At 41.6% G+C, this 23969-nt stretch overlaps 3 protein-coding genes across 4 annotated transcripts; 1 reads left to right on the forward strand and 2 right to left on the reverse strand.

Annotated features, from left to right (window-relative positions):
- The first annotated feature begins 115 nt into the window (after positions 1–115).
- On the forward strand, positions 116–8000 carry LOC130515454 (protein NLRC3-like). Its single transcript, XM_057015695.1, is given in 11 exon segments — positions 116–232; positions 355–388; positions 1885–1998; positions 2482–2551; positions 2647–2857; positions 3745–5539; positions 5623–5732; positions 5735–5795; positions 5951–6124; positions 6318–6364; positions 6471–8000. Coding segments are annotated over 10 exon segments (3126 nt in total). The 5' UTR covers positions 116–232; positions 355–380; the 3' UTR covers positions 7007–8000.
- On the reverse strand, positions 7885–19490 carry rab11fip4a (RAB11 family interacting protein 4 (class II) a). Of its 2 annotated transcripts, none has more exons than XM_057015704.1 (15): positions 19112–19490; positions 16390–16477; positions 16180–16265; positions 14675–14823; positions 14366–14527; positions 14090–14224; positions 13033–13068; positions 12717–12825; positions 12522–12625; positions 12255–12395; positions 12065–12146; positions 11575–11712; positions 11348–11494; positions 10025–10162; positions 7885–9929 (listed from the first exon to the last, which is right to left on the reverse strand). In XM_057015704.1, exons 1-15 carry the CDS (start codon positions 19262–19264, stop codon positions 9813–9815), a joined length of 1785 nt encoding a protein of 594 aa, XP_056871684.1. In that variant the 5' UTR covers positions 19265–19490; the 3' UTR covers positions 7885–9812. The 2 variants fall into 2 exon arrangements, with proteins under 2 accessions (XP_056871684.1, XP_056871683.1); XM_057015703.1 differs by having other exon boundaries at positions 14666–14823; positions 19112–19486.
- Positions 19491–19749: 259 nt separating this feature from the next.
- Positions 19750–23584, reverse strand: coil (coilin p80). Its single transcript, XM_057015705.1, has 7 exons — positions 23223–23584; positions 21788–22694; positions 21617–21703; positions 21342–21389; positions 21182–21251; positions 20970–21058; positions 19750–20220 (listed from the first exon to the last, which is right to left on the reverse strand). Exons 1-7 carry the CDS (start codon positions 23471–23473, stop codon positions 20173–20175), a joined length of 1500 nt encoding a protein of 499 aa, XP_056871685.1. The 5' UTR covers positions 23474–23584; the 3' UTR covers positions 19750–20172.
- Between the last annotated feature and the right edge of the window lie 385 nt (positions 23585–23969).

Consider the following 23969-nt stretch of genomic DNA (forward strand, 5'->3'; position numbering starts at 1 on the left):
TTAATATTGTGGATGGTGTTATTGTTGTCAGCTGCAGCACAACAATGTTTTTTTAAATTTTTTTAATCAATGTATTATCATTACATCTCACAACAATAAACCTGCACCAGGTAGATTTGTTACGCCCTGTAGACTTTTACCTGGCTGAACTTTGATCACATGAAGAACACCCAGTAATCTTTCACTTTCAAGGCTTCGTGAGAAAACATGGGCTTGCTGTTCTAAAAACGGAGTAAGTAAATGCAAATTGCTGCTTTTGAAAACTACATATGTTTTTCTTTTTGTTAGTTTGTTTCTTTAATGAATATGGCAATTTCCAAATAATTTCGTTATTTCTCTTGTGTCTGCATTTAGTTTCACTCTCAGCAGCAGTATTCAACATGGAAAGGTACCTAAATATTTTTAAAATCTAAATTCTTTTTTAAATGCAATAATAAACAATTTTGATATATTTAGATCATCATTTTAATTTAAATATACTATACTCTAAATGTAAAAAGTTAGAGGTTATTTTCTGTCATTGTATCTGTGAAAAAATAAAATAAAAATCATTGGGAAAGAAATGGAAACAGAATGGAAGTCAGGCAAAAAGTTAACCCAGACTGTTTTATCATAAGATTTATTTATTTTTAATTTCTAATTTTGACGTTGTTCCTGCTTTAATTCCGATTATTTCTATATTGAAGCAGTTTAATTCAAATATTTGATTTATTATAAAAATAAACTTAGCATGTTTGATTATAGAATCATTAGAGTAAATGGAAAGAATTTGTTACGAGGATAAAAACAAACTTTTCTTCTCAAACATGAATAATTGTGTTGATCAGGACCCACCAGGGAGACCAAACTCTCCTGTAGCCAGCTGTGCTTCATTGAAGAGCGGCCATTCAATGGGGGCCAGATCAACTTTAGAGGCCATCATGAACCTTTGGAAAAGAGGCAAGTATCAGCATCAGAGTCTTTTCATTTGCTATTCTTTCTTTTAATAAGAAGAAAAATAATTGGAGAAATGTCTGCTCACATTTGCCAGTGATACCTCTGCAGCATCAACTCAGTGTTTGACAACTTATTGATGTTATCAACATTAGAGTTAACAACTGTTGGTCACAAGTGTGATCAAAACAGTCACACAAGGGGTATAAATGATATGACAGATTTATGTTGAATTTGTTGATCAGGATCCACCAGGGAAGACCAAACTCTCCTGTAGCCAGCTGTGCTTCATTGGAGAGCGACCATTCAATGGGCGGCCAGATCAACTTTAGAGGCCATCATGAACCTTTGGAAAAGAGGCAAGTATCAGCATCAGAGTCTTTTCATTTGCTATTCTTTCTTTTAATAAGAAGAAAAATAATTGGAGAAATGTCTGCTCACATTTGCCAGTGATACATCTGCAGCATCAACTCAGTGTTTGACAACTTATTGATGTTATCAACGTTAGAGTTAACAACTGTTGGTCACAAGTGTGATCAAAACAGTCACACAAGGGGTATAAATGATATGACAGATTTATGTTGAATTTGTTGATCAGGATCCACCAGGGAAGACCAAACTCTCCTGTAGCCAGCTGTGCTTCATTGGAGAGCGACCATTCAATGGGCGGCCAGATCGACTTTAGAGGCCATCATGAACCTTTGGAAAAGAGGCAAGTATCAGCATCAGAGTCTTTTCATTTGCTATTCTTTCTTTTAATAAGAAGAAAAATAATTGGAGAAATGTCTGCTCACATTTGCCAGTGATACATCTGCAGCACCAACTCAGTGTTTGACAACTTATTGATGTTATCAACGTTAGAGTTAACAACTGTTGGTCGCAAGTGTGATCAAAACAGTCACACAAGGGGTATAAATGATATGACAGATTTATGTTGAATTTGTTGATCAGGATCCACCAGGGAAGACCAAACTCTCCTGTAGCCAGCTGTGCTTCATTGAAGAGCAGCCATTCAATGGGCGGCCAGATTAACTTTAGAGGCCATCATGAACCCTTGGAAAAGAGGCAAGTATCAGCATCAGAGTCTTTCTAATAACTATAATAATAGAGATACAGAGCCTACTGATACTCAGTGCATTCTGTTTTTATTAAGGCTCAAAAAACAAAATGAATAAATTAGTTTTGAAATAGGTTGATGATGCTTGTCATAGATGAGGACTAATTTATTTCCCAGTGAGTGGTGTTGCCTTCATGTGATAGCGAGTATAGCACAAAGAGGGTGAACACTGTGTAGTACATATATACAGATGTACATACTGCCAATCAGTGAGGAAATTCAGTATAAAAAAATGCATAACTTTCCCTTTTTATCTGCACAAGTGTAAAATGAAAGGTTACTTCTACATCGAAAAGTGTTCGATATGAAATCGAACCTTGTGATGGAACAATAAAATCCTGGTTAAATATTGCCCACAAAGTGTCTCCAGCCATAAAATGAATGAGCAAAGTCATGAACAATAAAATACATTTTATTCACCATGTGCTCAGAGTCCAGGGGCAGAAGTCCGCTCATCAGGATTATGTGGCGTACCAAACAAATCTCCAGTCCAAATTTAAGGTGTGTAACATAAGAACCTCTGTCATCTGATAATAATACACCTGAAATCATTGCTTGGCTGTTAGTCTCATTTAGTCTTATATGCTTGGTTACAGATGCTTGAAGCAAAGGTTGACACGTTTGTGACGACCGAGTTGCAAAACTTTCAAAGGATTCTCAGTCTCAACGACGTTGAGGAGTCAGAAGCTCAGAGGACAGAGGAACATGAGAGGGAGGACGAGGGCAGCAGGGAGGCTTTTCTAAAGTTCACACTGTCAATGCTGAGGAGCATGAAGGAGCACGAACTGGCCGATTGTCTTCAGACCAGTAAGACATTCACAATGGGAAGAGAGCAAAGATGAAGCACTGCAACAACATCAATTATCTATTTCATTAGGTGGTCCTATAGTTGTCGCTGATACTTGTATCTCCATGAAAACACAAACCACTGAAGAATTTAACAATATTCCTCAGAATTCCTGACTGTAGGCAGAGTTATCCAGGTACTGAGGATGAAAGGCAAGCCCAGTCCTAAAAATTCGCACCACCGCTATCATGCTGCACTCTTTGTAGAAGGTGCTTTTGGTCGTCTACAGCTTCAACATTTTGTCAACCTCTAGCCGTTGTGGTCGTGACCAAAACAACTGTGGACTTGCCTGTCCACAGAATAGACTTTCAACAAGCTTCACATTTGTCCAGGTGCCCTCCAACCAAGCTGGGACGGGCAGCTTTGCTGTTGTTTGTCTCCAGCGGCTTCCTTTTAGTGAACCTTCCCTGACAACTAGGTGGACTTTGCCTCTTATTATGGAAGCATGTGTCTCAGATGCATCGAGAGAGGCCAGCAAATCCCGTTTGGGTTGGCTTTTACCTGAATTATCATTTTTCACATTGCTCTTGCTGATGTTTTAGTCACTTATCCACTTCTTGGCACATTTGTGGTCTTTTTGTAAGCTTCGTGATGCTTTGACCAATCAGTGGTTAAATACCCTCCAATGTGTTCTAGTTATTTACTTCTTTTAAGCTACTACATAAGTTGACCAAAATATCTTCTTCAGTCCACATAATTGATTAAAAACCTATACTGACTTGATTAACCTGTTATTTCATATTAAAAATTATTCTGATTAAATAAAGAATCAGATTAAAACAACAGAAAACTACAAAATGCAAATAAAATGGAAATAAATGAACAATATGCATCTTTTTCGTTTCAGGGACTATTGTTCCTACATGCCAATCCAGACTGAAATCATCTCTTAAACAGAAGTTTGGATGTATTTTTGAGGGCATTCCCATGGCGGGAAAGCCCTCGCTCCTGAATGACATTTACACGGAGCTCTACATCTCAGAGGGAGGAAGCGGAATGATCAACGATGAACACGAAATCAGACAGATTGAATCATCCTTCAGGCAAACTTCGGGACAAGACATACAGATCAATTACGAAGACATCTTCCACCCCAGCTGTGATCGGCCGGTCAGAACGGTGCTGACCAAAGGGGTGGCCGGCATCGGGAAAACTGTCTTGACGCGCAAGTTCACTCTGGACTGGGCTGAAGACAAAACCAACCGCAGCATTCACTTTACATTTCCCTTCACTTTCCGAGAGCTGAATGTGCTGAAGGAAAAAGAGTACAGCTTGATCAAACTTCTGCATCTTTTCTTCGTCGACATTAAAGAGGCAGAAATCTGCAACTTCGACGATTTCGCAGTGGTGTTCATCCTTGACGGTTTGGATGAGTGTCGCCTTCCTCTGGATTTCTACAACAACAAGACCCTTTCTGATGTTACACAGCCTGCCGCCGTGGATGTACTGCTGACAAATCTCATCTGTGGGAACCTCCTTCCTTCTGCTCGGCTCTGGATCACCACACGGCCGGCGGCAGCTAGCGTGCTTCCAGCCCAGTGGGTAGACCGGGTTACCGAGGTGAGGGGCTTCACTGACACTCAAAAGATGGATTATTTCAAGAAAAGATTTAAAAAGGAGGAGCAAGCTGAGAGAATCATCGCCCACATCAAACAGTCAAGAAGCATCCACATCATGTGCCATATACCGATCTTCTGCTGGATTACTGCTTCGGTCCTGGAACCCGTGTTGAGATCAGATAAGAAGGCGGCGCTCCCCAAGACCCTGACCGAAATGTACATCTACTTCCTGTTGGTTGAGCTCAAACTAATGAATGAAAAGCTCAACAGACCTGAAACAGATACACTGTGGAACACCCAGACCTGCGAAACCACCATGGCACTGGGAAAACTGGCTTTTGATCAGCTGCAGAAAGGCAACTTGATCTTCTATGAATCGGACCTGATAGAATCCAAAATCAATACCTCTGAAGCCTCGCTCTACTCGGGACTGTTCACCCAGATTTTCAAAGAAGAGTGCGGTCTGTTCCTGCAGAAAGTGTTCTGTTTCGTCCACCTGAGCATTCAGGAATTCCTGGCTGCTCTCTATGTCTTCGTCACCTTCTTCAACACTGGTGTCAACGTGTTGTCAGAACCGCAACTGAGGTCCCTTTCGTGGTCTGAGCTGTTTAATTTCCAATCAAAAGAACAAATGTTCTTCAAAAGTGCTGTAAAAATGGCCTTAAAAAGTCAAAACGGACACCTGGACTTGTTCCTCCGTTTCCTCCTGGGCTTATCATTGAAGAGCAGCCATGTTCCTCTGCAAGGCCTGCTGAAGCTGGCAGAGCCCGGCTCATATGACAATAGCGAGACAGTGCAGTACATCAAGCAAAAGATCCAAGAGAATCCATCTCCAGAAAGGTGCATCAACCTGTTTCACAGCCTGTATGAGCTCAAGGACATCTCTCTGGTGGAGGAGATCCAACAGTGCTTGAGTTTGGGAAGACTTTCCACAGACAAGCTCTCCCCTGCTCAGTGGTCAGCTCTGGTTTTCCTGTTGTCATCAGAAAAGGACATGGAAGTCTTTGACCTCAGGAAGTACTCCGCTTCAGAGAAGGGTCTCCTGAGGCTCTTGCCAGTGCTCCACATCTCCAAAACAGCTGTGTAGGGGCTCTCATTAACCGAGTCAAAATAGTAGAATACCAAAGCAGATACTTGTTGACCACATTTGTGCATGTTCCTTGCAGGCTCAGTGACTGTAACTTGTCAGACAGAAGCTGCGAAGCGCTGGTCTCTGTTCTTACATTGAAAACCTCCAGCCTCAGAGTTCTGGACCTCAGCAACAACAGTCTGATGGACTCGGAGTGAAGACGCTTTCCTCTGGATTAGCGAGTCAACACTGTAAACTGGAAATTCTGAGGTCAACATTTTATCATTATTTTAGAAAATGCTAACCAATCAGTGCTAAACCTAAACGTGCAGTGTTTACGGGTCCAGATCTTTTACAAAGACGCCTTAAGGTTCCTCGGAACGTAACCCGATGTGACGACTTTTTGCGTTGACTTGTGATTTCAGGCTGTCTGGCTGCCAGGTCACAGAGGAGGGCTGTGCTGCCTTGGCTCATGCCCTGAGTTGCAACCCCTGCCATTTGAAAGAGCTGGATCTGAGCTACAACTACCCAGGTGATCTGGGCACCAAGCAGCTCATGGCTGCCCTGGATGATCCCCGCCTGCAGCTGACGACTCTCAGGTACGGTGACAGAATCAGAGGTAATCAGATGTTACCAATCGGAGGTCATTTCTTCTCAGGATGGATACCTGCCATATGTTCACAAAAATTACCAGTGAGACTAATCATCCCCCTTCTAGGGCCATTTATTTAGTTTTTTAAGAGTTGTTTTCAGCACATTAGAGAATTGCATTGACACACATATTGTCCTCAGTTTGGAACATGGTGGAATTCAGAGGCTGAAGCCAGGTCAGAAGAAATGTAAGTGGGTGTTTATCTACCTTTTCCATTTATGTTGAACTGGTAATATATGAACTGATCCAAATGTAAAAAGGTTTTTTAAAACAAAAAAACCTCTTGCCATCAGACGCCTGCGAACTCATGCTGGACCCAAACACTGCAAATAACAATCTCGCTCTGTCTGAGGACAACAGACGCGTGACATTGGTGCAGAGGGCGCAGCCGTACCCGGATCATCCGCACAGGTTTGGTCACTGGAATCAGGTGATGTGTAAAGAAGGGCTGACTGGGCGCTGTTACTGGGAGGTGGACTGCGAGGGCTGGGTTAACATTGGCGTGGCCTACAAGAGAATCAAAAGAAAAGGGCAAGATGACGACAGTTGGATCGGTCAGAACGACGCCTCCTGGAGTCTGGTGTGCCATGATAAGTTCTCAGCCTCTCACAAAAACCAAAGGATTGTCATACCCATGCAGCCCTCCGGTGGCAGCAGCAGAGTGGCGGTGTATCTGGACTGGCACGCCGGCGCTCTGTCATTCTACAGAGTCTCATCCAACGCGCTGGTTCACATCCACACCTTCCACAGCACATTCACCGAACCTCTGTATCCTGCGTTTGGGTTTGTGCTGAGCTCCGAGTCGTCGCTTTCTCTGTGTCAAATGTGAGGAGGTGAAAACGGTCGAGGCTGCAGTTTAACTGAAACGGAATTAGTCACCGTTACCTGAATAGGAAACGATGACCGCTAACATCCACATGAATTGTGATTGAATATGGGTTGCTAGGTTGTTGTAAGCTGTATCTTTGATGATAGAACTATTGTGGGATTTTTAAGCCTATTCTGCTGCAGTGTTTTGCAGAGGTTGGTTCTTTTCTTGAGATTAGCCGAAATATCACCACTGTGGGAGTTCTGTGAGGTTACGACTTCGCAATCTCCTTCATCACATCCGTCTCGAGCTCTGTTGATCTTTTCTCACTTGTTGTGCCCCCCCCGCGTCGGCCACCTGACCGATTCAGCCGACTGCCGAACGACTAATCAATCCTTTCGACCATCCAGATTGGCCAAATTCACCTGCACAGCCTGAGGAGAAACGCCCGCAGACACACACACAGACCACAGTGGTGACACATTGCCTCTTTATATGAGTTTAAGTGTGCATATATGTGACAATTAATGTTTAAAATCTCTAAAAAAATTTCTCTATATAGATGTGTTTGAAGACACCATATAGAGAATTCATAGTGTATTGTAGTAGCCATCATTTCTATCGAAATTACAACAAAGGGTTGCCTGGAAAACTGAAGTCAACTTATTTTCGTCACACATTTTTTGTCAGGCCCAGTTTAGCAACTTCATCTGTTAAAATTTGATCCAGTTGTAATAAATCAAGTAAAAACATTAGCATCAACTGATTTTCTCCATTTTATATCGCATGAACACATTCGATTTTCTGTCATGTTTTTGCATTTGTTTCAATGAAACGCTGGATTTTATTTACATGGAAATCAAGAATTTTTGATTGAGAAAATAAAAATCAGACGCAACTTCATCATGCCAAAGACAACACATTTTATTTACATTAGGTTGTATGTCATGTCATCTATAATTCCATGTTTAATTCACTGTTACAGAATTCAAAATAAATGTGCGTTCTGACAAAATGCAGTTTGTCTTAATGAGATATTGCAACCGTGAACACATAACGGTGCTATGGCACTTTAAACTGCAATAAATTCCTGTTTTTGTCTTTTTTAAATATATTTTTGTCAAAGATTTTTAAGCAAATTCACCTGCACACATACAATAACATTCTGTACAGGATTTACAGTGAATTCAATGACACGTCATAGCTTAAAATGCAGATATAATAATGCACTAACTATCGTGATAGAAAATAAAAATAAATGGTTTCCTTGGTGCCAACAGACAAAAAGTGAAGAAAAAATTAACTACTAAAAAGATCACTAAGTGAACAACTTGTGCAACAAAGCAAAACTGTCTTGTTTATATAGTGCCAACTACAGCAGTTATTTCCTGCTTTTGTCAGGTGATACACCTGTGAAGAGTATGTTGGTGTGACAAATATTAAGTTAAAAATTCAGAATATTTAAAGATAAGTACTGTACTTCCAACAGGATAAAGTGAGACTGCACTCTAGGTTTACATAGGTAGGTTGCTAATTTTAGAATGTGTTTTATGTAAGCAAAATCATTTTAAACATGACGCCTCATATCAGCGGTAGCCTACTTGGGACATGACATTGGCTCCAAGCACACTTAAATGCAGTTTTATTAAATTTGCATCACGTCTGACACATCACTGCACTTCTCCAATATCAAAGTGGATTTAGTTCAGTAATTATTCATTTATTATTTTGACAAAGGTTGCTTAAACGGTTGAAATATATCAGATCAAAGAGAACCTGAGTGGGTCACCAAAAAGATCGATCTGCCTGTCTCCATATATATATATGTTGCAGTAAATGATTGAATATTATATTTAATTAGCTTATATTTTCACCATGTTACCATGTTGTATTTTTTTAAAAACCTTATGTTTTCAAATGTTTGTCCCAATGACCATACAATCGAGAAGGGTATTCACAATCTAATAATTACAGACTGCAAACACTAACACAATTCTTGAAATCCGCATTAGTTATATGTGAGGTGACCATACAACATTAGATCTAAATTTACACAATGTGGACAGGTTAGTGTAGTGGTTGGTGTAAAGGGAATGTGAGCATCACGATGCAGATCCACCAAGTGCCTGATTCCAGTGAATAAGATCCTCTGCTGTTCATTTGTGAGTGAATGAGTGAGGGTGCGAGTGTGCGCGCCACCAAGATTTGTTTGCAACGGTCAGTCACAGTACCAAAATTTGAAGCAGCATAAATTCCACTGGGGTTTAAAGTTATAACCCTTAAGTTTCTTAAGTCAGGCAGCCATTTCCATAACATTGCTTTTGCGTTCATATTTCATTGACAACTGTTCGGTCTCTGTGAGAGCTGAAAGCCCAGTACCAGGACCAAACTGCCCCCCGTGTACAAACAGGTAATCCACACGTCACTACTGACAAATATATCACAGCGGCAATCGTGTACTTTAAAAAGGCAATACGTTTCTTAATTTTCCTGATTTAAATACAAAGTATAGAGGCGGGTCAGCGTGAGCAGCACTTACAGTAAATCTGAAGAGAGGTCTTCACAAAAATAATCATTTGCATATTCTGAAAGCACTGAATCATTACCACCAGTAAACAGATATTGCATGCTGCTCTTCTGTTGGAATAGACACCCCCCACACCCATATTGAGATTGGTGGCTTCATAAAGCTGTTATCACCATCTCCATAAAAGAGCCAGCGCTAGAAACTTAAGGAATATAACTTTAAGAGTGCACCTAATAGCCTGGTAATGGTAGACATCCACAACTACACTCTACCAAGGATGTGTGGTTCTACTTGTTACGTTTAGGTCTTGATCTCCAGGATGGAGGGATTATGGTCGAGGATGGCCAGAATAATTTTGTCCATGTACTGCCTCAGACGCAGGTTAATCTCCTCCTGCTCTTTCAAAGCGTCGACCAGCTGAGAGACACGCAGAGGAAGAAAAGGATTCAAAATCAGTTCAGTTGTATTAGCAAACATTACAGCTAGCACCCATCTCTTAATAGCAGGCTAACCTCGTCCCTGGAAGCATTGTCGATCTCTGCTGCCAGACACTGAGCTTTAGTTTTGACAGGAAAACAGGCCTCGTACAAACTCAAGCTGAGGATCTGAGCGTTCAGGTCGTCGTTCTGGTCCCTCAGTTTATAGTTCTCCTGTAGGAACAAAAGGTTAACAGTTGCAAGATGAAAGATTACATTTTTGCCATCAATTGAATTGATTTTGATAGGTGGAACCCAGTGATGTGCAGTGAGGGTCATTCATTCAGTCACCATTTGATCAGCAGCATTTAATGGGTCATGATTCATCTCTCATATCACAATTCTTCATTAAAAAAAAGACAAATGTTATTATGGCATTACCTTGACTTATAAATGACGTCAACTCGATGATTGTAACAAGGACTGTTAGCCACACGTCAATGCAGTGAAAATGCCCGACTCTTAAATTATAAATGATAATTGTCCAAAGAAAACAAGGTTGTTGTGAGCTCACTGTGTCATACTGCAGCTGCAAAGTGTCGTAACAATCTGTGGGCTAACGTGATGCCTGCCTTACCTATTACCTCCTCCTCGCAGTTGTAAGATCACTGAGCACATGAAACAGGCAACACACATTTACATACACCAGCGACACTATGGAAAGTCAAGGTGGCACATATTAAAAGTGTGGAGATAGGAAACATGCTCTCAATGCAGGGGAACCAGCAAAGATAAAGAGACAGAGACAGAGAGAGAGAGAGAGAGAGAGAGAGACAGAGAGAGAGACAGAGAGAGAGAGAGAGAGAGAGACCATCGATTCTGGAAGTACGAGGATGATTTTACGCAACAACTCCAAGGAGTCATTCAGCTCTTTGCTGTCCCACACTCACATTAACCCAAGTTTACTCAAACAGTGTTGCCTTTGACACACGTCATCACATTGATATACGACATTTGACTGCATCTGCATGTAAACAATGAACATTTTTATGAGAGCAGCATGCTCCACTTCCTGGACTTTGTAGTCCATTCTTGCAAATATCCAAATTTGCTGATAATGTGAATAGACGATTTGCACCGTGCTTGTGCAACTGCAACCACCTCTTCCAAGCGCACAGGGCCAGGGAAGCGTACTGTACTCGAGCATGGTACACTGGCGCTAACCCTGGCCAGATAATACAGGCGTTGGAAGGCAAACGCGATCGGGGACGGTATGATTGCCTGGAGAGACTGAGCGAGTGATATTCCTATTGTAACATTACTGTGGAAACTTCTTTGAACTTTATATTATTTACTTTCTGTTGCATTGCTATTATGATTTATTTGAAGTAGTCAGAAAATCAAAGTGTGTGTTTAAACCTGTTTCAGTCTCTTGACTTCATTTTCCATTTCCATCTCTCTGGTTCTGGCGTTGAACTCCGACAGCCCTTTACCCTGTCCTGGATGCTCCATCTCCAGCTTGAAACACTGCAGATATTCCAGCTCTCGGCGAAGATCATCAATCAGCTACAAAACAAGGCGGAGATCAGAGGAAACCAAACAGTTGTAATGCAACGGGTCAGGTCAGGTTAGTTGGACTGCCTTACCTCCTGCATGGACTCTTTTTCCTTCTGAAATTCATGGCGATTGTGCCAGAGCTTATCCATGATCTTCCTGTAGAGGTCCATCTCATCCTTCAGTCTCAGACTGGTGTCTTCCAACTTGTCTGTCATCCTTTGCTTCTCCTGCAGGGCAAAAAACAAGCTTCAGTAATGATATCTGTGCCTTAATACTTTTCAGTGTTGAGTTTTGTAAAGATGAGCTGATAATAAAATCAAATCGGCTCCTGAACGCATGTTTTTAAGACTCCACAGAAAGGTCATAAGCAGCTAAGTGGTAATAGAAGATTCTTCTAGGTTTGATTGAAGATAAAGGTTTATCACCAGCTTTACTGCCACAGAGCTGAAACCCGGTCGCCATATTTCAGTTTGTTTAAGGAGTATCTGCCACTACTGTACGCAGATCTAAAGCACTATTACAATGTATCATGTGTAAAATGGCAAAAATCAAAAAAGAAAAGATCAAAATCAGAATCACCTGGTCCAGTTTCTCAGTCTGAGACTTGAGTCGGCACACATTTATCTTCATTTTTCCATTCTCCTCTTCGAGCTGCTGCAGTCTGTGTAAACAAACGGTTACGTTTTTTTAATCTAACCATTCCACAAAATCTATTGACATTGTAATGAAAAGCTCATGTCAGAGAGAATCCTTCTGATGACGACCGTACCTGTTACAGAGCAAGTCTATCTCTAGGTTTCTGTCTCTCTCTATCTTGCTGTAAGCCTCCCGATGCCGTTTTGCCTCTTCCACTAGAACCTGATCTGCCTTTGTCTCTGCATCCTTCACTTGCTCCTCCAGTTCATGCACCCTGGGAGGTGAAAAAACATTCCCCCCCTTTATGTACATTAAATACATACACATAACAAGGCCCATAAAACCTACAGGTATATTAATCATGAATAATAATTGGTTTTTATGTAATGTGTTCTCTTGCCTGTGTACAAGATGAGTGTTGGCCTGTTTGAGTTTGGATTTGAGGTCACTGTTGGCCAGACTGTCACTTTCCAACTCTGTGACTTTCTTCTCCAGGTAACTGACCTGAACAAACAGGTTGACTGTCATTATCTTGGGGAAATGACAAACCCCACAATCATGGGGCACTTGTTGAAACTGCAATTAGCGTTGGTACTTTGTCTGTGATGTCCAGGTCACAGGAGTCAATGCTATCGGTGAACAGATCCTCGGTGCTGCTGCCCTGACTGGATCCAAACACACTTTGGTTGGCCTGGAACAGCTGACTGTGGGGACATGGAGACCAAGAGCAAAGAGGACAGCAAAGAGGACATCAGAACTTCATAGTCACACAAAGAATGTGTCCTCTAAAGCCTTTTATCACCATGCTCCAAGCTAAGCCATTCATTAATGACAATTGATTGACTTGCTGCCAATTTCTGTTTTAATCATTTATTTATTTATTTATTAAATATGAAGGTTGGATCACTCACCGCCCGAACGCTGTGCTGGAAATCTTTCTGTTAGGGCTAAACCAAAAAGACAAACTTCAGTGAGACACTCAGCAACACAACTACTGCCCAGATTGCTCCCTTAAAACAACAATGATTATTGATTACTATTGATTGTGATGGAGGAGATTCATGTATAGACTATTTACCTCAGGCAGCTTTACAACATTATGGCCTCATTCATTGGGAGTTATTTATCCTCATTTACCTTCTTTATTTTTGACTATTCTCACTTTAAGCAGTTTTAACTCTTTAGAGAGAAACGAACCAGATCAGGTGTTAGACGCACCCGTCTAGAGTCATCAGTGATGACAGCTTAAACAGATGATCACAAGATGACACCATTTGGTTTTCAATGAGGTTGCTCATCAAAGGTTACAAGATACAAATATACATATGAATGTGGTTGTGAAGCCAGAAACTGTTTGAGCTGTTGTGGTTCATCATGTATCTGACAACAATTTTACACATTTTCTGGAGGAAACCCTCTTTCTTTCCTGCAGCACTGCAGCTCATCACATGTACACACTCACACAAAAAACATGACAAGCAGCAACTCCATGTAGTTAAGATACTGTTACTATAGCAACACCACGGGATCCCCCCCTTTGATGTGGGTGCAGCTTTTGGTGCCAGAGTGAAAAAAGGGTGGGATTTGGGCGGAAGGCTAATGCGTATTTTCAAAAGAACCAGCAGCTTAAAAATCTTCCTACCCGCATTCTAATACATTAAGATGCACATGTAGTTATGCGCGTTTGTGACTAATTTATATTCCGAGGGAACAATAACAAAAATGACAGCATAAGCTCACTGCATAATAAAGACATAAATCTGCATGGATCTATTTCCTTATGCTTGTTATCTTTGAAATAGAGACCAAAGAACCAAAATATTGCACCAAAATCTCTACCCTTGTTGATCGCTGGAATAATTTCTTGCCAATTTACCACTTCCTGTACCAGTTTAATTTGGAGATTTACTATGCCGCATCTACTGGTGCTGCAGGGGTAAATTAAAGCTGAATTGTGACACACCGTACCTGTTGGCTTTGAGATTTCGAAGTCGGGCTTCCAGATCATTTAGCAGATTCACTTTCTTGCAGCACTGAGAACAGTAGATGTCCAGAAGCTCACTGTTATAAAGATGGCGCATCTTCTGGGGAGTGTGCCCAGCACTGCCACAACAAAGGTAAACGTTCATTTAGAACATGCATACAGTGCTATCCTGATTCCTTCCAGAGGGGATGGTGGAAGGTTCTCTCCTCTGGTTCTGATTATGTTCACGACATTCTTATGTAACCCAGCTAACAATCCACCTGGAGGGAAGAGAAGATCCCAGGTCTGAGAAGCCATTTGTTCGCGTGTCTTCTTCTGGGCAAGGACTGCTGGGAGTGAACTCCACGTCCTCCGACTCGCCATAGTCCTCAAACTGCTCCTCCCCAGAGATGACGGATGCAGATGTTGAGCAGGTCATTTGACTAGGGTTAAAGATAAGAATGCAAAGTGTTTTTCTATGAAAAAAACAGCCAAATTCACCCCAGATTATAAAGCTTGAAACTAACTTCTAACAGTTGTTATTTCCATTTCATATAGCTTGAATAACTGCCGTATCCTACCTGACTTGCCTCGTTGGGTCCACAGAGTCTGGGCTGTTGCCATTTTCTGCAGTGCTGTCCATGTCGCACTCTCCATCAGCGCCGTCATTATAACCTCCACATTCAGGGTAAGAACGCGTGCACATGATGACAGGAGGACTCAGCTTGGCTTCACCATTCTAACCAAATATAAGGCATGACAAAAACATGTAAACTGAGCACAGCAGTTCACATCCACTCAGGTCAGGATCCATTCAACCATCATGTGCCGCGATTCCCCGATATCCCGTATCAAGTCGATAACCTGGCAACTAACGAGATGATAAATGTTCCATTTCATTTTAGATTTGTCAAAACCACCTAAAAAACACACAGACATCAAGTCCATTCATGTTTAGGCATTAGTAGGCTTATTACCTACTAGTTAGTACTAGTATTATTATTAAATTTATTAAATGTAACAGATGTATTGTGCAAATATTGATCTAAAACATGTTTATCAGGAACTGTGGGAGACATAACACGTCTGTGTTATTCATAATTTATGTCTCTGTCTGGCTGGGCCAGGAAAGGAAAAGGGCAAGGTACACCTTAAAACACACAGCCAACACACACAGCGCATTAATCTGCTTTTACATATGATGTCCTTCCTGTGGCTCCAAGCTCATTTTTATAGTGCAGACACACACCTACACACACAGCACAGTCAAGCATACACAACATAATCACCGAGGAGCCGATTGTTCATCACTGATGCAAGTGTTTTTGTCTGCAACTAATTGAGGTTTCTGATAAAAGTGGTTTAATACAGCAAATTATCTTCAGTACAAATCTGGATCAACCCTGAAAAACAAGCCTTGGCTCTTCAGAGAAAAGCTTGACCTCCAGGTTAAAGAAAAGCAGTTTTAGATGGAGTTACACAAATCCGCAGAACAACTTTCTATTCCGCTCCAGAGAAAAGGACCATATTGCACGGAAGACATTCCCTGGACCATTGAGGTCACTCACTGGATGTTGCCGTTACGCCATATTTTTAATAACATAATTAGGACTTAAAATGCTGTCAATCAAGTCCAGCCTGAATACAACCCCCCCTCCCCCCTGAAATCAGCAAAGTAATTGCTTCTTCATTTACCATTTTAAATCTAATCTCTCTCTGCCTCTCTCACACACACCCTCACGCACCTCTTACCAATCAGGACCACATGATGCCACGTGCCTCCTCTCCTGCCCAAAGCCACCTCAGTGTGTGCGTTTCCAGATAGACACACTATCCTTAAACATGACAATAGCTTTAAAATACTCTTAATTCTGCCAGCAGACCTTCACACAGACATGCATCACTGCAGCTCATTTGAAAACACACCGAGACAAAGCCACACCCCTCTCTCTCTCCTCGCTCTCTCTCCTGTTGCTAAGCAACAGTTCTCAAGTGGGGATATGCGCTGCAACACAGTGTGCATGATGACAGACTGCATCTTTATAAGAGTGTTATATTATATATATACTGTACATCAAAGTGCAAACAGGTGTACCTGGTAAATGTAGCCGTTGTCCGTCACAGAGGCCTTGTTCGAGGCAAGACGAGGGCCCGCTGCCATTTTCAGGATCTCCTCGCAACCTTAAGGAAACACAGTAAGGTAGAATATCAAGGACACATTACTCTAGCTTGTGTTAGCCCCAAGAAACCAACAAAAATATAAATATTCCTAATACCTATGTAGAGGGGGGGATAAACTATTTACCATTGATAGCAAACACTCCATGGCAGAAATCTTTAAAGTTGATCCTCCCATGAGCATTTGGATCCAGGCACTTGGTCAGTTTTTTCACCTGGAAGAAGAAGGAAGCCTTCGAATGAGGAAACAATGTCAGAGCTTTTGGTCCCCACAGTAAAGGTCTTTAAATATCAACTGCCTTTTTTATATCACAATGTGGCCCCTCGTGACCAGTTGTGAGACTCACAACAGCCATATTTTAACTTCATGTGGTTCTTAAGGACCACAGCTGGTGCTCTTGTGTCCTGAGATGATTGGGAACAAAATAACCCTGGGAACACAATTACCACATCGGCTTTGTCAGACCAAAGTACTGACTTTTACGGGAACACTTGTTCCTCCTGTGGTTTTCCCACCTTCCCATTGGCCTTGTCTGACACCCCCCACCCCTCTTCTACAGTGCAACAAGGGATCTGTGATGTTCCAGGGGTGTTCGACTGGATTCTGGTAAACAGGTGAGCCAGTCAATAGTATCAATGCTTTCTTCATCCTGGGTGCGACTGACTTGGAGTTTCATTCTGCCTTTCTTTTATTTTTTAGCAGTACAAACAGACAAACTGTTTCTCTTTCCTTCTCTGCCAGATTGTGTCTCAGTAGTATCTTCTCATATGGCCTTCAAGCGTTTAGTTATCTCTAATCCTCTCTGATTGTGAATACTTGCCCAGTGTTTCTGGTCCCTGTGGCTGTCCAGATGAATCACACACATACACAGAACTATTTCAGGTTTGTCCCTTTTTCATGGATCTGCTTTCTAGCTCCTACTTTGCCTCATTCTCTCCCCCTGAGGAAGCTCATTTATGTTCATTCAGCTCATCTTCAATTGAAACACTCCCTTTTGTTACAGACACACAAATACAGGTCAGGTCAGCTTTGGTGTCTAAATTAGGGCAGAGAGGTTGATAAATGGATGAGAATTGCCCACTGGCTCTGTAAACGGACCAATACAGTGTACAGAGGCTCCTGCTAGCTGATGGATCTAATCACACATAATAAAATCAACATTCCCAGAGTTCAGTGTCACATCTTATATTTTTGAATGTAAATGCCTTGATGTCCAGAATGAAAGGAATACTGCTGATACAAAATATTGTTGAGAATACTGTATAATTTTGGTTCTTCAACCTGTGTAAGACAACCTTCAGTGTCCTTGTCCACAGCACTAATTTGAGATGTGGATCCAGTCTCCTGGCTGCCCATTGCTTCACATGGATGGCTTCAATGAAGAGCCAAACATGGACTGTGCCTACATGTGCACACATGCCCTTGCACACACACAAAACAAATGCATTATCCAATGCATTTCAGATAAATAATGCAGTTTTTCTGCAGGACTGCCAACAGCGTATGTGCATAATAAAGAACAGGGGCGCCATGACAACATAAGGAAACGTTGAGGAATATGAAGAAATGTATGAGGAAACAATGTTTTCAAACCGAGCACATTCTCACCGACTGGTTTGAGGGGGATTATTTGATATCTTGCTAACAGGCCAATCTGCTTAGCTTTCTCGAGAAGCTCGTCACCATGGTGACAAAGACCACAGAGAAACAGAGCTGCAAGAGATAAGAGGAGGAATACAAAATAAGTAGCTTCCTCAGTTATTTTTAGTGATCTGGTCTCGGTCCTCTGCCGCCATGACAGCTAAAAGAACAATCCAATGCAAGGACAGCTTACCTCAAATGCTGCCATGATTTAAGTGAAAACAAGGATAACACATATATTTTCAATGATCCAGCACCAGCTGCTTTAATTCTAAAAATCTTGCCAATCCAGAATCATGGACAAACCACGAGACATGGAGGGCGCCCTAAAACATAACAAGATGCTCTCCAAAATACTCAGGCACACATGTGCCAGCTATGTTACGTCTATAAGGGGCACAATTCATGCACTATTTAAATTCCTTCAGTTAATCCGAGTCCTTGGTGTCTTTTCAAAATGCAGTTCAGTATCCTGAAATTCTCAGTTGCATTCATGCTTAAAAAGAAAGGAAATACAGGAAGGAGAATGCGGAATCAGTTGAAATGTTGCACTAACATGGCGTTATTTAAAGAAAGGAACATCTACTGGAACTACTTGTAGTAGCGGTTCAACTAATCTGAATATTTGTAACATTATCGAAACAAATCCCCCCAGACTGCACCATTAACACCTTTTCTACAGTTCTTATGTGCTTAAAAATAATGGTAAATAATGGAACCAAAAATATGCATTTCCTTTCTAAATAAGAGATCCATAATGATCTTATTTTAAGCGTTTAGGCCGTCGAAATGATGCATCAAGAATTGTTGTTTTGATTACCGTCACCTAAATGAATGCACATTTCATACCGAAAGTGTAAACACAAGCAATATATGACGCATAAACGAGGAAAACACCACTTTAAGTGTCAGGTTGGGTAAGATTAACCCTGTCCGCCACATTACTGGTCCAGTACTAATCGTTAGTTAACGCACCTGTGACATTTAAAGCGGTCATGCCGGTGTGTGTGTGTGTGTGTGTGTGTGTGAGCTCATTAGGCCCGCCAGGTACCACTTGTTCGCATATATATATATATATATATATATATATATATATATATATATATATACAGTATATAAGGAGGCTGAAACACAGAGAGAGCCGCCACTTGTTCACTATAGAATGAATGCGTTGACCAGTCGCCCTGGAACCCCGCCGGACTCTGACCTCATCTCCTTGGCCGAACCGGAGACCGAGGTCCTCCAAGTGCTCCACCCGGATGTAACCGTCAGCATCCTCGTCACACACGTCGAAAACCTCCTTGAGTCTCCTCAAAAACTGCAACAGCTGCTCCTGGTCGGAAAAAACGCGTCCTTCCATTTTCGCCTCGTCCGAACGTGCGTCCCCCCCAACGTAAACCAGCTGTTAGAGATCGGCTTTCACCACCGCCACCATCACGAAGCTCGGCCCCAGTGGACCGACTGGTACCGCCGCTGCTCCAGTGACATAAGCAACGGCGCGAGGAGACGCGACTTACGGAAAAGGGCGACGATTTACGACTCAGGCACGAGGCATTGCGTCACAAGCCAGCTGCTAATTAATAATACAGGTGTGATGCCACGAGACTCAAAATGCTACGGAAGAGGCGAGTTCGGCTCTATTGGACGCTCAAGAAATCGAATAACAATGTAGTAAAAAAAAAAGAAAAAATCCTTAAGTAAAATTTTGACACTTGTTTATAAAATAGCAACGTTTTGTAAAGGAATATATGGGGCGGGATTGATTTGGGGCGATTATTTCATCGATTCATGTCAACATCTTTAAAAACCACACAACAGATGTTGCTTCGTATATAGAAAAGTTCCTTTGGCATTATTTCCATGTCAGATTTTAATATCAAAACAAGGGCACAATATCCATACAAGTCTGAATTCAGTGTCACATTATGCACATATCCTAAAATTCGATGCAGAGTTTTATTTAAAAAAAATATTTAACCTTCAATAACACGAATGTACAAACATAAAATTATGTTCCTTTCCTGGAAAAACTCATTGATGTTAAAACAGGGTTTCACATTTCAATATGAATGTAACTGTACAATTACAATACTGGTATCCACGTTCTGTTGTGATGATGATTGGAGAAGCAGAGAAAACAATATAATCAATTGTAGACATGTCCCCCAACAGTCACGTGGAAAACAGGGACTCTCTAGAGTCCACTGATGAAGGAAACAATGCAGATCTGTCTGCCAGACTGGGTTCAGAGTCATCCTTTGGAAAGGTTTAAATGATCAACCTGGGCTCCAGCAGGCAATCCCAACGTTCCACTACCTGTAAGAAGAACAGAGAAATAGTGATGATGGGATTAAAACTAATATTAAATATGCAAAAATTATCCTAACAGTGGCCTAAAAAACCACAAACATAATACAAAAACCAGCACTTGCCACCAGTAGTAATTATAGTACACAGAGAAGTCAAGATGACCACAAATAAAAGGTAAGAGCTTCTAATACACGTAACACAAACCATCATTTACTGTTAGGTCATCTTATATCACTTCCTACAAGTGGTAAGAATGCAAAAATGCAGAGACCTCTTTGTGGTACCCCTGAATATGTGATGTATGCCCTTCCATCTGGCTACAGGTCTGGTCACTTTGGCCTCACAAAATCCTCTGATTTATCTGGAGTCATTTTCTTATGATATATCACAAACAATAGGAATCTAAAATAAAATATCAAATGTTTTTCTAACACTTCAGCATAACTGGCAAAAATAGCCTGGGGTTGGAGTCACATCTCCGTGTGAAACCTGCGGCCTTGATTGGAGACTACTAACTAACTACTGAAGTTGTAACCACAGCAAGCAAGAATACACCAACAGACACACAAAGAAGGGCAGATGGAGCAAACATTCCCAATGGCTACTTTCTTCAATGATGACTCAGTTCTAAAGCAAATGAGGAGTCACAGCAACCTTAGAATCCCTATTCCTAGTTTCAGGATCTAGATGTCTTCAAGAGCAATTTTACTCAGGTTTAAGAGATTATTCTGTAGTGGGTATTGACAAATGTTTACCCGAGCATCTCTGGACACTGCATATTCCACTCTCTCTGTGCCATCTGGGTTTTGGTAGACCAAGTCAAACTTGCCAGGTTCCACAGGTACTGAGGTGAAAGCAGCAAGTTTGGAATTGTGACAAAATAACATAAAATTGCTAAAAATACCTTTTTAAACTGTCATTTATGTTCACGATGACAAAAAAGCAGGAGAATTAAAACAACCTTTACCTTGAGAGACTGCTTGTAGTTCCAGCTCAATCTGTGTGGTGGTGTGGTCAAAGCTGATCATCTTTCCCTCCTAAAAAAGGTACATTGGCTGGTCAGTGGTTATTCTGGTATAAAGTCAGGTGATATTTAAGGTCACTGGAGCAGAAATCAAAGGATTCACCTTGTAGTCTGAAACCTCTGGTGTATAGTTCTCAGTTAACTCCAGCAGCTTTGAACACACAGAAGGAAAGCAGTTAGTGCAGGGTCAACTCATAACTGACCTTTATTCCTCTCCACCAAGAGATTGTTTTTCAAACACTTAAGGGCAATCGAATAAGTTTTTAACTAATTTACAGTTTAATCAGGCGACAGCGTAGTTCCTGATCTATTCAATCAATGCGACAGTCCAGAAAACCATCCCATACGCTGTAGCTAATAACATTGGACATGTGTTACCTTGAAGGCAATCCTCTGTCCAACCTGTGGAGGAGCAGCCAGCAGAGGCATGGAGCCATAGTCCTTCGGAGTATTTTCTGTTTTGTTCTATATACAGAAACACACAAAAAGCAGCCATATTCTTTTGGGTTCCAGCAGTTACTAATAATGATAAACAGCCTGATGACAAACCTGAAGAACCACTGATGCGTTGCTGAGTGAGTCAGTCTGGTAGGATGGGTGGTCGACTCCATTATTGTCACGTTCAAAGCTGCCCGTCTGCCCTCTGAATCCCCCTCTATTTCCGCCCCTGCCCCTCTGTGCAGAGCCATCACGCCCGTTTTTCCCCCGCCTGCCGAATCCTCCCAGGTAGGATGGACCACCCATACCAAAACCAGGAGGCTGCACCGGCTTGCGAATCACAAACTCGATCTCCTCTTCGCTACCAGAGACAGAAGATTTTGATGGCTGCTCCAACGTGCTTGAAGTCTGGTTCTGCGCACAGTTGCTGAGTGGCTTGACAGGAGGAGTCAGCTGAGATGTTAAGGCATCGTTTGTTGGGGTGTGGGTATGTTGGGGTGTGGGCTGGGATGCAGATTTATTAGTGTTGGCTTCATCGGAGGAGGATTCTGAAGAGGAAGATGAAGGAAGACGCTGTTTTGGTTGGCTCTGTTTGCAGGAGGAAGTGGGGGCAGAGAAGGGGGAATTGGGAGCTGGTTTCTGAGGAGCTTCCTGCTCTTCACTGCTGCTGCTGCTGCTGGAGACCCGCTGAGCCACAGGGGGCTTCTTTGGTTTAAGGGGCTGATCTACTTTGACTGGAGAGTTCTTGGTAGATGCAGCAGATTTAACCTTTTTCTCACTCTTTTTCTTCTTCTTCTTCTCTTTGCACTTTCCCTGTAACTTCTTTTCCTTTTCATGAACTGATGCCTGCTTCACATCTTGCTTTTCAACTCTCCTTTTCTTCTTCCGGTCTACACCAGCTTTATTTTCCTCTTTCTGATGTTCCTCTGCATGTCTCCGTCTCTTTCTTGTGCTTTCATTTGCTTTTTCTGGAACTCTGCTGTCTCCATTCACCAGATCCAGATATTCTAGTTTGACCCTGAAAATTTCAAAAGAAAAAAAATTATTACTTCAAAAGTATACTTGGCCCACTGCTTGCATTCAACTAACTTTAAACTACAACTTCCATGACAGTAAAAGCTGATAGTAACTAGTCATCATACTGTGAGCTTCCACCAGTGTATGTTTTCATCCACCTTCTGAATTTGGCTGCAGAAAAACTTCCATCACAAACCTTTAATGACTGAATTTTCAAAATCAAATGTAGTTAGTTCTCTGTTAATATCACACATTTTTCTACTGTGTCAACTGCATCATTTAAGCTACAGAGTAACTCAAAATACTGAACAAACGCATGTTGTTACATTTAATCTATTACTTTTTAAAGGTGTTGCCTGTTAGCATATACTGTACTGTTTCGTTTCCCCCAAGTTGCCACTGCCACCCTAATCAGACTGGAAGGGGAAGAAAGTAGCCCTCAAGTGAAGAATTTTCACCAAACTACAGTCAGCAACTTAAAATAATTGAGGTGATGCAAACATGAACTGGGGACAGACGTTACACCCACCTGACGCTGTCGTTGTCCCGCACCACATAGATGCTCTCCGTGTGCGGCAAGTAGCAGCTCTCTATGAACAGGTTGAGGATGCTCCTGCGGCTGAATTCAAACTTCTCTCTGATGATGCTCTCCAGATCCGCCACCACACGACACGTGTTCAGGTCCACAAGCAACCAGCACATGCGACAGTCGACCAGCGCCGGCGGAGGGTAGTCAAACTCCAAACGCACGCGGATAAAGTTGTTACTGGGAGCAGCCATCGTCACCAGCGGGACTTGCAAACTTCCTGTCAGAAGCAATACTATTTCCGGTGGAAGTTTTAATAAGGACTATCGCCAAAAAATAAAATAAAACAAAACGCGGGTAATTAACCTATTTTCAAGTATCATTACTCGGTTTGATGTTATAGAGTGTATGACATCCTTACATTAAAGAAACTTATTTTAAAATAGGGGTTATGTTCTATGTCATTTTTTACACGGAAATGGAATGCAAAGCATAAATTAACGAGTTTTTTTTAGTGATTTGATACTCTAATAAATACTAAGACAACACATCATACTACAGAAACAGTGTTTTTCTCAATAAAAACTATATTAATTATGCTCTTTTGTTGAAGGATTAACCTAAGGACTCGGATGTACTTACTTGTGACGTTCTACAATACATTGTATAAAGAATAGAGCCCCCTCGTGGCATGGAGGCATAACTACTTGCATAGAGGACTATTAAGAGGGTTTCCAAGACATTTAATCT

Source organism: Takifugu flavidus, chromosome 18 (genome assembly GCF_003711565.1).
Source record: "Takifugu flavidus isolate HTHZ2018 chromosome 18, ASM371156v2, whole genome shotgun sequence".
NCBI lineage: Eukaryota > Metazoa > Chordata > Actinopteri > Tetraodontiformes > Tetraodontidae > Takifugu > Takifugu flavidus.